Source organism: Phyllostomus hastatus, unplaced genomic scaffold (genome assembly GCF_019186645.2).
Source record: "Phyllostomus hastatus isolate PE091 unplaced genomic scaffold, TTU_PhHast_1.1 phas_contig_196, whole genome shotgun sequence".
NCBI classification, from domain to species: domain Eukaryota; kingdom Metazoa; phylum Chordata; class Mammalia; order Chiroptera; family Phyllostomidae; genus Phyllostomus; species Phyllostomus hastatus.
Genome location: NW_025333709.1, coordinates 24,764,560 through 24,776,729, shown reverse-complemented (window position 1 = coordinate 24,776,729; position 12,170 = coordinate 24,764,560). Strand labels below are relative to the sequence as shown.

Genomic DNA, 12,170 nt, shown 5'->3' with positions numbered 1-12,170 from the left:
TGTCAAGATGTTGATAAAATGTGAAAAGGTCTAAGCCCCAAATTACAACTAGCCACATAAAGATCTATGAGGAGAGAGTATGCCAGGCAGAGAGATGATGGCAAAATACTAAGTGGAATCAAGTGAACATATTTAAAAATCTATGCAGGGTACCAGTGCCCCTTTTGTTGTAACTACTTAAACCACATATACATCTTATAACAAATACTTTAGTAAGTTGAACAGAGAGCTAAGCTAGCTTCAATTCAATGTTTACGGGTAATCTACTATTTGCACATTACACACTGAATTTCAGTTTTCATTTGGGGGATGGGAAAAGGAAAAAGAAGCAACTAACTTGGGAACACAATTTTCACAGGAAATCCTTTGGGAATCATTATCCATATCCCCATTTCACATATAAGAAAAATGAAGCTTAGAGTTTCACAGCCTTAATACTTGCAAACTAGTCCCTATCTACTTCATAGTTTCTCAGCATGAGTCTCAATCTTTGTCATAGAAAATATGGTCATCGAAAGAATGAAGGGCTTCTAAGGTGGCAGACCTACGCAGGCTGTAGAACTTTGAGCAATGGAGGTGCTGCTGGACTCCTAAGAAATAGGAGAGGCAGAATGAACGAAAAGAAGACAACACAATTTTGCCAACGTTGCATTTCTCCCCACTAGGGCTCCTGTCAAAACTGATATTGTCTTTTGGGCTGCCTTTGATATCATGCAGAATGTACTACCTTTGTATATCTACAGTTTACATAGCATTCTCACATAGTAATGTCCACATTAGTAAGAGCTGTATATTTTAGATAGTGCCTTCTATGCTACACATTGTTCTAAGTGTTTTCCACATACTAATTCATTTAACTTTCACAACAACCCTATGAACTAGGTCATCGTTAATTCATTTCATAGATTAGCAAAAACGACATAGAATGGTTAAGATGTTCATAGTCATACAGCAAGTGACAGCTCAGGGACTCAAACCCAATCCTGCATCAAAGAGCACGTTCTCCACCACAACGTCACACTGCCTTCTCTCATCTTACTCGTATGACCAACCAGAGTGGCTAAATAAAACACACTGCTAATGCCTGATTTGGGTAATGAGGACCTACTTGAAAATTGCAAACCTTGCCTCTCCTATTTCAGCACATTAGTTCCAATTATCCCTGCCTCCCACTAATGAAAGCCTTTTGTCTCTGTTGAAGGGAACTCTTAATCCCCACTCCTCCTGTTTTCAGAGTGGAAGGCCTTCCCTAGACACATTCCGGACACTCCTTATCTCTTGCTCACCACTCCTTAGGAAAGAAAAATCGAATTTATTTGACTGGTGAAGTTGGAAGAAGGAACTGGAATATCTCTCTCCCATCCCTCTCTCCTTCCCTCTTCCTCTCCCATCCGCTCCACCCCTCTCCCAGCTCGTCTGCAGAAGGCGTGCATGAATGCCAGGCTGTTCTTTGCCACGTGCGATACCTTTCATGAGTCGGGGTGGAGGGATTTCTGCACGTCTTCAGCTGTGCAGTGGATTAGATGGGAAGTCTCTAATTCAGGAGTAAAATATTTGCAATCCACTTGACTGGAGATCTAAAGCCATATCCACAAAATATCTTTTTCCTCTCTCTCAGCTGGTTCCAAAGTGAAGCATAAAAGAAGAGTGCTATCTATTGGACCCCCTAAAACTCATAGTCCATCTAGTTATCCCTCCCATTCTGGAAAAATAGAAGACGATTCTTCTTTTGACTCTCCCCTAGGTTCTCTCTGTTTTTTATCGTGTTCATAGTATCTTTCATATGAGGGACCTCTAAAATCTTCACTTCAAGAATGTCACGCCTCCTATAATTATACAACATAGGTAGATGGGTTTTTACATGCATGGAAGGAGGAAAACTACAAAATTAAGTCTCTGGGGCAAAATGAGAAAGAAGAGCCACTAATATTTTTGAAATAATATTTGAGAGAAGTACATACAGGGAAAAGCTGATATCATTATACAGTTAAAATAAACAATGTGGAACCATAAAAAGCCAGGATTGGATATGGGGTTGATATTCTACCACCCTTTCAACCAAATGAAACTTTTTTTTTGTTCTTCTTCCTGCTTGATTACTTAGGCACATCATTTAATCTCTTCCTGGGCTTCCCTCAATTTTTTCATCTGAAAAATGAGATCTTTCATCTCAAAGGACTGGTATATCAAATGATATAAATTGTTTTGTGAATTACAAAGAGCTATGCAAATATAATGTATTATTATTGTCAATCAAGAAAATTGCTTTAACCTGTTAGGTAACAATCAGAGAGTTTAAGAGGTCATTAACCTAGAATCTAGATCATTTTTCTGAGTCACTGTGCAATCAAGAATAAACTCAGAAGTCCTGGGTGGCCAAACCCTGCACATTTCAAAGAATGGTTTGGTCCTTGACTGGCTCCTGGAAGATAATCTCTACAAGCCCTTGGAATATCTTGCCTGATAAAAGCGTCTTTTTTATCTGGGTCTTTGGGCAACACAGTATGAGCTTGACTTTTGGAAAAGAAAGAGATTGTGAAAAGTCAGTGGCAGGGCATTCCGTGTGTATATGTCTGACCCCCAATAAAAACCCCGGACAGCAAGGCTTAGGTGAGCTTCCCTGGTTGCCAACACTACATTAGCGCTATCATACCATGTTGCTAGGAGAATTAAGACCATCCACAAGACTCCACTGGGAAGAGAAAATACTAAGCTTGAATGGGGTCTCTCCTGGGCTCTGCCATATGTACCTTTTCTCTGCTGCTGATTTTAATTTCTAAACTTTCATGTTAATAAACTGTAACCATGAATATAACAACTTAGCTGAGTTCCATAAATCCTTCCAGTGAAATCACTGACCCTGAGGTTGCACTTGGGACCCCCAACTAACAACTACTAATTCTCAAACCATACATTAAGCATTTACAGAGTTCTTCACTGACAGGTTAAATGATTCTGAAATGACCACATTAATGCCACAGTCAGTTCCTGGTACTGAAAATTTACCACCTACTATATACCCAGAAAGGTTGGAAGAAGAATTAAGCTACCAATAGGATCAACAATTCCAGAGACATATCTTTCCTCAAGTTCTCTTACTTTCTTTAAAAAAATATTTTTTAAGAAATCATTTTGCCAGATTTTCTTCTCTTAAAATATTTAATATTCCTTGAAACATCCAGAGATTCGTTTGAAAAAAACACATTAGCTGCCAGTACTCTGCTTCTGTGACAGATGTCAAAGTTAATATGTATAGGCTACTCTTCATTACCTGCTTTAGCAGAAAAGCGATCTTGGGCCTATTTAGTAAAGCAGAAGTAGTGACTGTCTTCATTTCAAAAAACATATGGAGCCCTTTAAACCTTTAAAAGGTTAACCAGCCCTAGCTGCTGTGGTTCAGTGGATTGAGTGCTGGCCTGCACATCAAACAGTTGCTGGTTCGATTCCCAGTAAGGGCACATGCCTGGGTTGCTGGGCAGGTGCTCAGTAGGGGGTGCTCAAGAGGCAGCCACACATGGATGTTTCTCTCCCCCCTCCCTCCCTTCTCCTCTCTCTAAAAATAAATAAATGAAAAGTCTTTTTTTAAAGGGTAATCAGATAAATACACTCTCTGCTTTGACAGAGCTTATACACAAAGAGGGACATCATCAAAGGAACAAACAATAAAACTGGAAAACATAAAACCCAACCAAAGGAATATATTTAACATTTCTTTTATTAAGGGATTTTCTCTGACATTTTATTCCTCTCCTGTACTTCCTCAAAATTAAAAAAAAAATAGGTAAGATGATCTGATTACCTATTCATAAATTCACCAGAAAAGGGACCATTTAAGCAAGTTCTCTTTAGCTTGTACATTAACCTTTTTAGCTTTCCTGCTCCTATAAAACCTTAGGAAAGAAATTCTGAGTTTTCTTTCCTGTTACTGTGATTCCCTGAATCTATACCAAATAGGAGCTTACAAAATAACATGTGAAAGTACTGATGATGCAGAAGATAAATGTGAAACAACAAGAGCCTCCAATATTTTACAGCAAAATATCAGGCTCTTATCTTGGAAACCCACTGAATTTAGGAATTCTGGGTTTATTCCACTGGAACATTCAGAAATTATTCAGATAATAATTTAAGCAATATATTATTATTATTATTATTATAAGAAGAAGAAAATAATATTTGTACCAAGTAAACATCCAAAGCCATACTACTTAGAATCTGAACTTATTAAAAAAACGAACCTTTCAAGCAAAAGCAGGTTTTAAAGGCCTACGACAATAATTTATCTGAATGGAGTTTTTTGAGTCATTTACAAAACATCAAATAGTAACAAGACCTTTTCATGAAATAAAGATCGAGAAAAAGAAGGATAAGCTATGACGCACATCACCAGAGCAGGACCATCTAATTTGTGCAGAATTTTACATAAGACAATTTCAGACTTTTAGTATTGTTTTCTAAGGTAAGACTCAATATTCAATGAGGAAAATAAATGGTCTACAATAGAATTTTGGCATTAATATTAAATACCAACTAATCAATATAGATGCTCAATTTGCATTTCATTCTTGCAAAGAAAGATGTAAAGATGTTCATTTGACTCACTGGTTAGTCTTTAAGATTAAATCGGAGGAGGAAAAATGGTTAAGACAGATTGTAAAAGAAAAATATCACAAGCAAGAGAAAAGAAAATGAAAACTAAAGGTAAGTTGCCTTTTAACATCAAAGAAATTTTTCTCTGTGTTCACAAATCCCTGGCTTCAGATTTCAACTACATCATCTCGGCAACTGAAAATATATAATCATGTCTAAGAAATTAATGAGATATTTTAACTCCACTAAACAATTGTTAACTGCCCATGTGCAAGGACGTGCAAGGCCCAGGAAGGATAAATATACTAAAAACATATACACAAATGAGGTTTTCTCTTTCAAGTTGTCTCTTTAGGAAGCCATATGGTTATTATTTCAATCATGCTGCTAGTACTCCATACATTTCTGGAACTCCTTTTTATAACTGTATTCAGTCACTTTACTAGCCAATCTGCTTACAAGCCAATATCAACTTCATAGTTTATATTATATTATAATATACAGTACTATATTATATTAAAGTTCACAGCTAGTACAAAAAACAAATGTCTCCAGGCCCTTTGACTGCTTGCTCTCACTCTCATGTGAATGCTATTTTGCTGTCCTGGGATCAGCTCCGCACTCAGAAGTTAATAATCACCACCAAGGGAGTCTGAAACACGGCATCTCACACCCTGAGGAAAATTAGAAAGCAGAATTCTACAAAAGCATGGAGGAATAAACTTACAAGCTCCCCAAATTAAAGCTATTGACTATGAATGGGACCATCTTAATTGGGGTTGACTTAATTTTGATATTCATTTTTAATATATTGCACCTTCTCATTCCAACCCTGTTCCTCTCCCACCCTCTTACCGGTTTTTAGTTTATATTTGTGAGAGTTCATACATTAAATTACAACATGTAAGCCCAGAATGGAAAGAAATCTCAAGGAAAGGGAAACTATACTTGGGTGCTCCAATGGACTGTTCTTCCTGCTCGTGGAAATGTTTCCTCGCTCAGTGTAATGACTGATTGACATCTACCCAAGGACAGGGCAGCATGCTGGGCAACATCTACACTGAAACCCAGTTTTGGCCTGAAAGAGCTTGTTTTACTGGAACTCTCCTAATTCCTTGACATTTGCAACTGACCAAAGATAATCATATGCATAAAAACCCAAACGTGGTGTGCCTGACGGGGCTGCACGCCACAAATTCTGTTTTCTTGCAGTGATGACCTTCAAGGCCGCTGCTACTCACACTTCAGGGCACTGAAAGCCAGCTCGTAGGAAGAGCGCTGAAAGGATTCATCCTCAGACTCGGACAAGAACCGCAGGGGTTTATTCCCGTACTTTATTAAGACTTTCTCTGGTGACTTTTCGATTCGAATACCCTGAAAAATGTTCGCTGCCATAACGTAAACGGGGTCCGGATAACCAGCTTTTTCGGGAACACCGCCAGAGTTTTTTTCGCTGGATGCTTCGTCATCTGATAGTGACAGGCAAGCGAGCTGGGAGATCTCCTCGCCTTTGTTTTCGTTCGAATACTGCAGTTCACTCAACTGTAACATGTTTGCCCCCTGACTGTCGTCGATCACAACTCAGGTGTTCCAGGAAATGGTTTTTCTTCTACCTTAAGCATCATCTCTGTGGACAGAACAAGGTTGTCTCAGTAAATCACTCTTGCTGCAGGATCACACCTGGTGCCCCACTCTGTTGTGGCTTAAGGACTAAGAGGTGGCGTTTGCTGGCCGCCCTGAGCATCCCGTACTTCGAGCCGAACAAAGACCCAAGAAACTTCCGCACACTCAAAAGGGAAGAGAGGTGGAGACAGCTGGGGAATCTCCACCCCCACCCCGCAAGTGACAGGCGACTTCTCCCCAGCCCGGATGGGGGACGCAGCTCCCCAAAGAGCCGCGTCTACGGCCCCACGGACTCCCCTTTCTCTAGCTCCCGCGAATCCTCCTTTACCCCAGAGGGCGGATGTTTCCCGGGGCTGTGGGGACGGAGATGCGGCACTGCGAACACCGAAGGCCGGCGTCTGGAACAGTGCCCTCGGGAGCCCCGGGACCGCGGAGCGGCGAGTGAGGCCAGCGAAGGCCGTTTGGTTCTCCCACCGGCCGGGTTCAGGGCAGGGGGCCGGGGCCTCCGGGGTTTCCGGAAGGAGAACGCGCCGCAGCGCCCCCCCCCCCGCCCCCCCCGGCCTCGCGCAGTCACCGGTCCCGGGCGCGGCAGCTAAGCGACCTGGAACGCGAAGCCGCAGGACGGGCTCAGGACGCGGAAGGTACGCCTCCTCCGCCTGCAGCCCTCAGCTAGCCTAGGACCCAGGTCTCCATAGCAACCGAGAGCGGGCAGCTAAGGGCAGGAGGAGCGGCCGCCGCCCGAGGGCAGTTCCCGCGGGATTTGGCCGGTGCAGCCCCCACATCCGCAAGTTACTCTTACTTCTCTGGACACCTGTGTCAGCCGCCCCTCGCCCTCCCCCGAGGTCCAAGGCCCCTTGCGCGGCTCCGAGGGTCCTCGACTTCGCGCAATCGGAAGTGGTCCGTATTTACCGACACGCCCCGTGAGGTCCCCTAGAAAGCCAGAATTTTGTGTCGCTAACAACACCCGGTTTAGGGGGTTTGGCACAGGCGCAGGAAATGATAACAGATGAGTGTACAACTACTGAAGACAAGGGAAAAAAAAAAGAGGAGTCTTACTTTATTCCGTGTTTTTAATAACTCTAGATAACACGTTAGACGGACTCTTCCAGGGTAAGTTAAAGATCTTTGCCAATTTAAGACTGCATCCTCCATTCCAGAAGTTGCCTGCAAAGAAAGGCGTTGCTGAAACGGACCTACAAAAAATCAAATTTGTCTCACCCTCCAAATTATTGAATGCAACTGGAAACATATATAAACTTCCCCAAAAGGTTTTAATATGGCTACTTTAATTTTTGAGAGCCCTTGAGCGGAGCCTGCATCAAATAAAAAAGATAAATGTAGTGGGAAAAATACTGATTTCTAGAATAAAACCAAGTGACTGAGATTTAAATTTATTGTTGAGTGTGTGCATTTTAAACACTTCATTGATGGCCTTTTAACTTATTTTGTTATCTCCAAAATGCCTGTTCTAAAACCGAAAAGGAAGGGAAAAGATTGCTGTTTTTTCTATTGCCACTTTGAAACTTCTCCAGCAATTTTCAGTAGATCTGGTAGTATAATAATTTTAATGCCAGTTGCATTTTCTAGAGCCCTATTGCACTCTAATTGCTCTTATAGTGAAATTCAATGAACTAGTGCAAATGTGAAAACATTAATGTCATGCAATGAAATGTCACATGTATGAACTTCACATTCCCTAGTTTAGAAACACCTTTTGTAAAACAGCATTGGACATTAAATTATGATATAACTTGATAAATTATGTTTCAAGTTTTACGTGGAAAAAACATTAAATCTTTTTAAGAAATCCATAAAATAGATGCTAATATCTATTTAAAAGAAAAAAATCTGCTGGATACTTGGTCTCCATTTTCTCCATAAAGAGAAAGAAACCAAAGTCTGCAAGTTGAGTGAAGTTCTTAATTTTGCACTGAGATCAGAGTCATATGAAAAGCTTGCAAGTGCAAGCCCTAAATTTAGCAAAAAAGCATGCTAAATATACTTAAGTTAAATAACCCTAGAGACCCTCCTGGCTACTCTTTGGGAATCTCAGAATATTTGTCCACCTGCTTTGTAGAAGTGGCCCAATCTGGAAAACAAATAATTTATATACACACTAACATTATTATAGATACTCAGGGATTCTACATTGTGTTCTCTAATCCTTGTTATGTGAAACAGGAAGGGATAGACTTTGGCCTTTGATAAATTTACATCTGTGTAATCTTAGGCAAGTCTTTAACATCCCTTGGCCTCAGTTTCTGTATCTAGAAGGTGGAGATAGTACAGTAGTACTCCGTTATCCATGCGGGATATGTTCCAAGACCCCAGTCAATGCCTGGAACCACGGATACTATTGACTCACATTACCTATCACTATATATAATATGTGGCTATAAATTTTGCAGTTTGGGGTATGACAGCAAAACTGGCATGAATTTCTTTTTCCTTCTTTACAATTTCATGGATGGAAGATTTGTTCTGGTACACTAGATTTTAGCAACCTCGGCATATAATTTTTTTCTTTCCTTATCAAATGCAAAACGTTCACCTTTTCACTTAAAGGAAGCATTTAACGTCTTTGGCGTATCTAAGTTGCCAGCATTACTACTCTTACACTTTGGGGTCACTATTAAGTAAAAAAGGGTTACTCAAACTCAAGCACTGCGATGAGCACCATGACAGTTGGTCTGAAAACCTAGATGGCTACTGAGTGTCTAACAGGCAGGGAGTGTGCACAGTGTGGATCCACTAAACAAAGGGATGATTCACATCCCTGGTGGGACAGACCAAGACAGAGCCAGAGTTCATCACACTATTTAGGAAGGCATGTGATTGTAAACTTGTGCATTGTTTATTTCTTGAATTTTCTGCTATTATATCACTGTTGACTGCCGGTAAATGAAACTTTGGAAAGTGAAACCTTGACTAAGAGAGTATGCCCGTAATGCTTACCTTTGAGGATATTGGTAAAGATTCACTGAGATGATGTGTATCAAGAAGAGTGTCTGGAAAGTAGTAAGTGCTCAATATTTTTTTCCTTTTTATTGAATTTATTGGGATGACACTGGTTAACAAAATTATACAGGTTTCAGGTGCACAGTTCCACAAAACATCATATGTACACTGTATTTTATGTTCACCACCCCAAGGCAAGTCTCCACACATCACCATTTATCTCCCCTATACCCTCCTCTACCTACCCCCCTACGAGTGCTCAATAATTGTTAGTTCTTCCTTCCCCCCTTGAAATTTGACTTATGAAGGTGCTTCTTGAATCTTTAGATCCTAGAAGGTATGAAATTACAGAGAAAGCTAGTGTGCTGAACTAGCATCTGCAAGGCTTTTACTAGGGTCCATACACTGGACTTGTTTATAAACACTTAGAGAAATTTTTGAGGTAGACTGGTATAGTGCAGTGGCTTTTAACTTTCAAGCATCTGAAGTCCTTGTTAAAAATGCAAACTCCTGGAACCTATCTTCAGAGATTCTGCGTAGATCTGGGGTGGAACCCAGGAATTTGCAGTTTTCACAGGTAATCGGAGTTATTTTCATAGCACAAAGACCACATCTGAAAAACTCGGGTATAATTTCCAAAAAGTACTGGTTCTAATTCCACTTCTGTCTGTGACTTGGAAAAGTGCTTTACCTTCTCTGGATTTTTATTCTCCCTTCTACAAAACAGATTAGTTATCTTGGCTTATTTTACATGTGGGTTGTGAGACTCAAATCTTCCTTTCACTCTCCTGCACATCTACCGAGCAGTATCTTCTTGTCTGTCAGAAATAAATGTAAACCTTTCAGCAACAGAGATGGGTCCTCTGTGATCTGGCTGTAGTGTGCCTTTCCACCTTCACTGCTTGGCACCCCAAAGCCATTCTCCAAACTTCCATATCTTTACACAGGCTGTTAAAGTGCTTCCCTTTTGGTCCATCTGGTGAATGCCTACCCAATCTTTGAAACTCAGTACAAGCATCACTTCTATAAAAGACTTCCTGATACTTATGTCGGGATGTCAATTTAGTCTGTGCAAAATAACCACCGGCTTCAACAAAAGAGAAGTTTATTTCTCACGTAAGTCCTGTTGCCATAGTGGCCGTCCTCTAGGAAGTCATCAGGCACCCAGACTCCTATTCCAGGCTGCATGTGAGGCTCTGCCCTTGTCAGCTTAGTCCAAGATGGCTTACCAGCATGTCCGTTTCCAGCCAGTAGTTACAGGAAAAGGAGCCCTGACGTGTGGCTCAGGTGTTTGGAAGGGTCACCAGTTTGATTCCCAGCTAGGGTTCCTGCCTGGGTTGCAGGCCTGGTCCCCAGTTGGGGCATGCGCATGAGCCGACCAATCAATGTTTCTCTTACACATAAATTTTTTCTCCCTCCCTTCCCCAAAAGAGGAAAGGAAAGGCACACCTATTTCTTTTAAGGATGGGACCTAAAAGGTACACACATCACTTTTCCTGACATTGCATTGATCAAAACATAGTCATGTGGCATACCTAACAGTAAAGGAGGATGGTAAGTGCCCAGCTAAAAATCATGGGATCTATTGCTATAACAGAAGGGGGGACTGGGTACTGGGGAACAATCGGCAGTCTCTGCCACTAAGCTCTACCCTCTGACTCCTTCACCAACTGATCCACTCCCATGATTCCTAGAATATCAAGAATGCCACTTCTGTGTTCCTGTTGTATCTTGTGCATACGTATATGCATTCATTCATTAATTTAACAAGTATCTATTAAATTCTTACTGTGTACCTGGCACTATGCTCAGCCCTGGAAATAGAAAATGAATGTATTGAAATTATCAGGGGCTTGATCCCCAAGAAATTAATGAATATACTTGTATTTTGGCACCCTTCCATTTTTATTACAAATATTTGTGCATATATCTGTATTCCCCTTGTGTCTACTATCTCTGTACCTGCACAACCAGAACAACACACACACTAAAATGGTTTTCTCCTATCTTTTTATTTTTATTTTATATCTTTTTATTCCCAGATGCTGGCAAAACATCACTCTCTTTCATACGCACATACACATGTGTACAAGATTATAAATATAAGATGTCTTAGGGGTCATGATGTATTTTATTATTTATCACACAGTACACAGTACAATCTGCTGAAAGTGTGAGGTGAAAGCTAGCTACAAACTCAAAACACTATTGTCTTTCAAAATATCATTTGAGGAACCTCCTGTTTTGTTTTTTTTAAAGATTTTATTTATTTACTTTTAGAGAGGGAAGGGAGGGAGAAAGAGAGAGAGAGAGAAACATCAATGTGCGGTTGCTGGGGGCCATGGCCTGTAACCCAGGCATGTGCCCTGACTGGGAATTGAACCTGTGACACTTTGGTTCACAGCCCGTGCTCAATCCACTGAGCTATGCCAGCCAGGACCCTCCTGGTTTTTTGATGATAGATCAATGCAAGTGACAATTCACTGTCTTGAAAACAGGATTTAATGAGAGTCTCTACCACCAAATAAAGCATAGGCCAACAGTTGTGGGTGGGGGAACTCATGGTTGCTGTTTACCCTTAGCATGTGTCTAATCCTGCCCCCTTGCCTCTCACTTCTGGTTTATGGCCTCATTGTGGAGGGCCCGAGGGGAGCTCACTGAATCTTCGTGAGCGCTGTACAAAAGTAACCATAGAGATGAGTGTGTGGATTCAATGGCTGTGAAAGCAGAGTAGTGAAAATTGTAGTCTTTGTTTAAGTCTCACTCTGTAATATGATCAGAACATTAGATGAGAGATGGTGTAGAAAATTAAAAGTTAGTTACCTGCAGCTTTCTGCCAAAGGAACTTAAAGAAGTGCTTCTCTTTCCCCAGGGGGTAGAGTATTTGAAATATTTGTAAATTAATATTCCTTGCATTTGACTCAGAGTAGCTCATGTATGTTAGCCAAGTAGGTATTCAGCATACATATGCTCACTTCTTCAGTTGATCTGGGCATATA

General features: G+C 40.9%; 1 protein-coding gene across 4 annotated transcripts in view; it reads right to left on the bottom strand.

Moving 5' to 3' along the window:
- NSUN7 (NOP2/Sun RNA methyltransferase family member 7) overlaps positions 1–7,578 on the bottom strand; it is a 42,497-nt gene extending 34,919 nt beyond the window's left edge. For 2 of the 4 annotated variants that reach the window (XM_045834019.1, XM_045834017.1), the window contains exons 1-2: positions 6,815–7,578; positions 5,832–6,217 (exon numbers count right to left, since the gene is read on the bottom strand). In XM_045834019.1, the coding sequence (XP_045689975.1) occupies positions 5,832–6,141 (310 nt within the window). In that variant the 5' untranslated portion in view covers positions 6,142–6,217; positions 6,815–7,578. Of the gene's footprint in view, positions 1–5,831; positions 6,218–6,541; positions 6,793–6,814 lie in introns of those variants that run through there. The other 2 variants (XM_045834020.1, XM_045834018.1) reach the window with 2 other exon arrangements.
- Between the last annotated feature and the right edge of the window lie 4,592 nt (positions 7,579–12,170).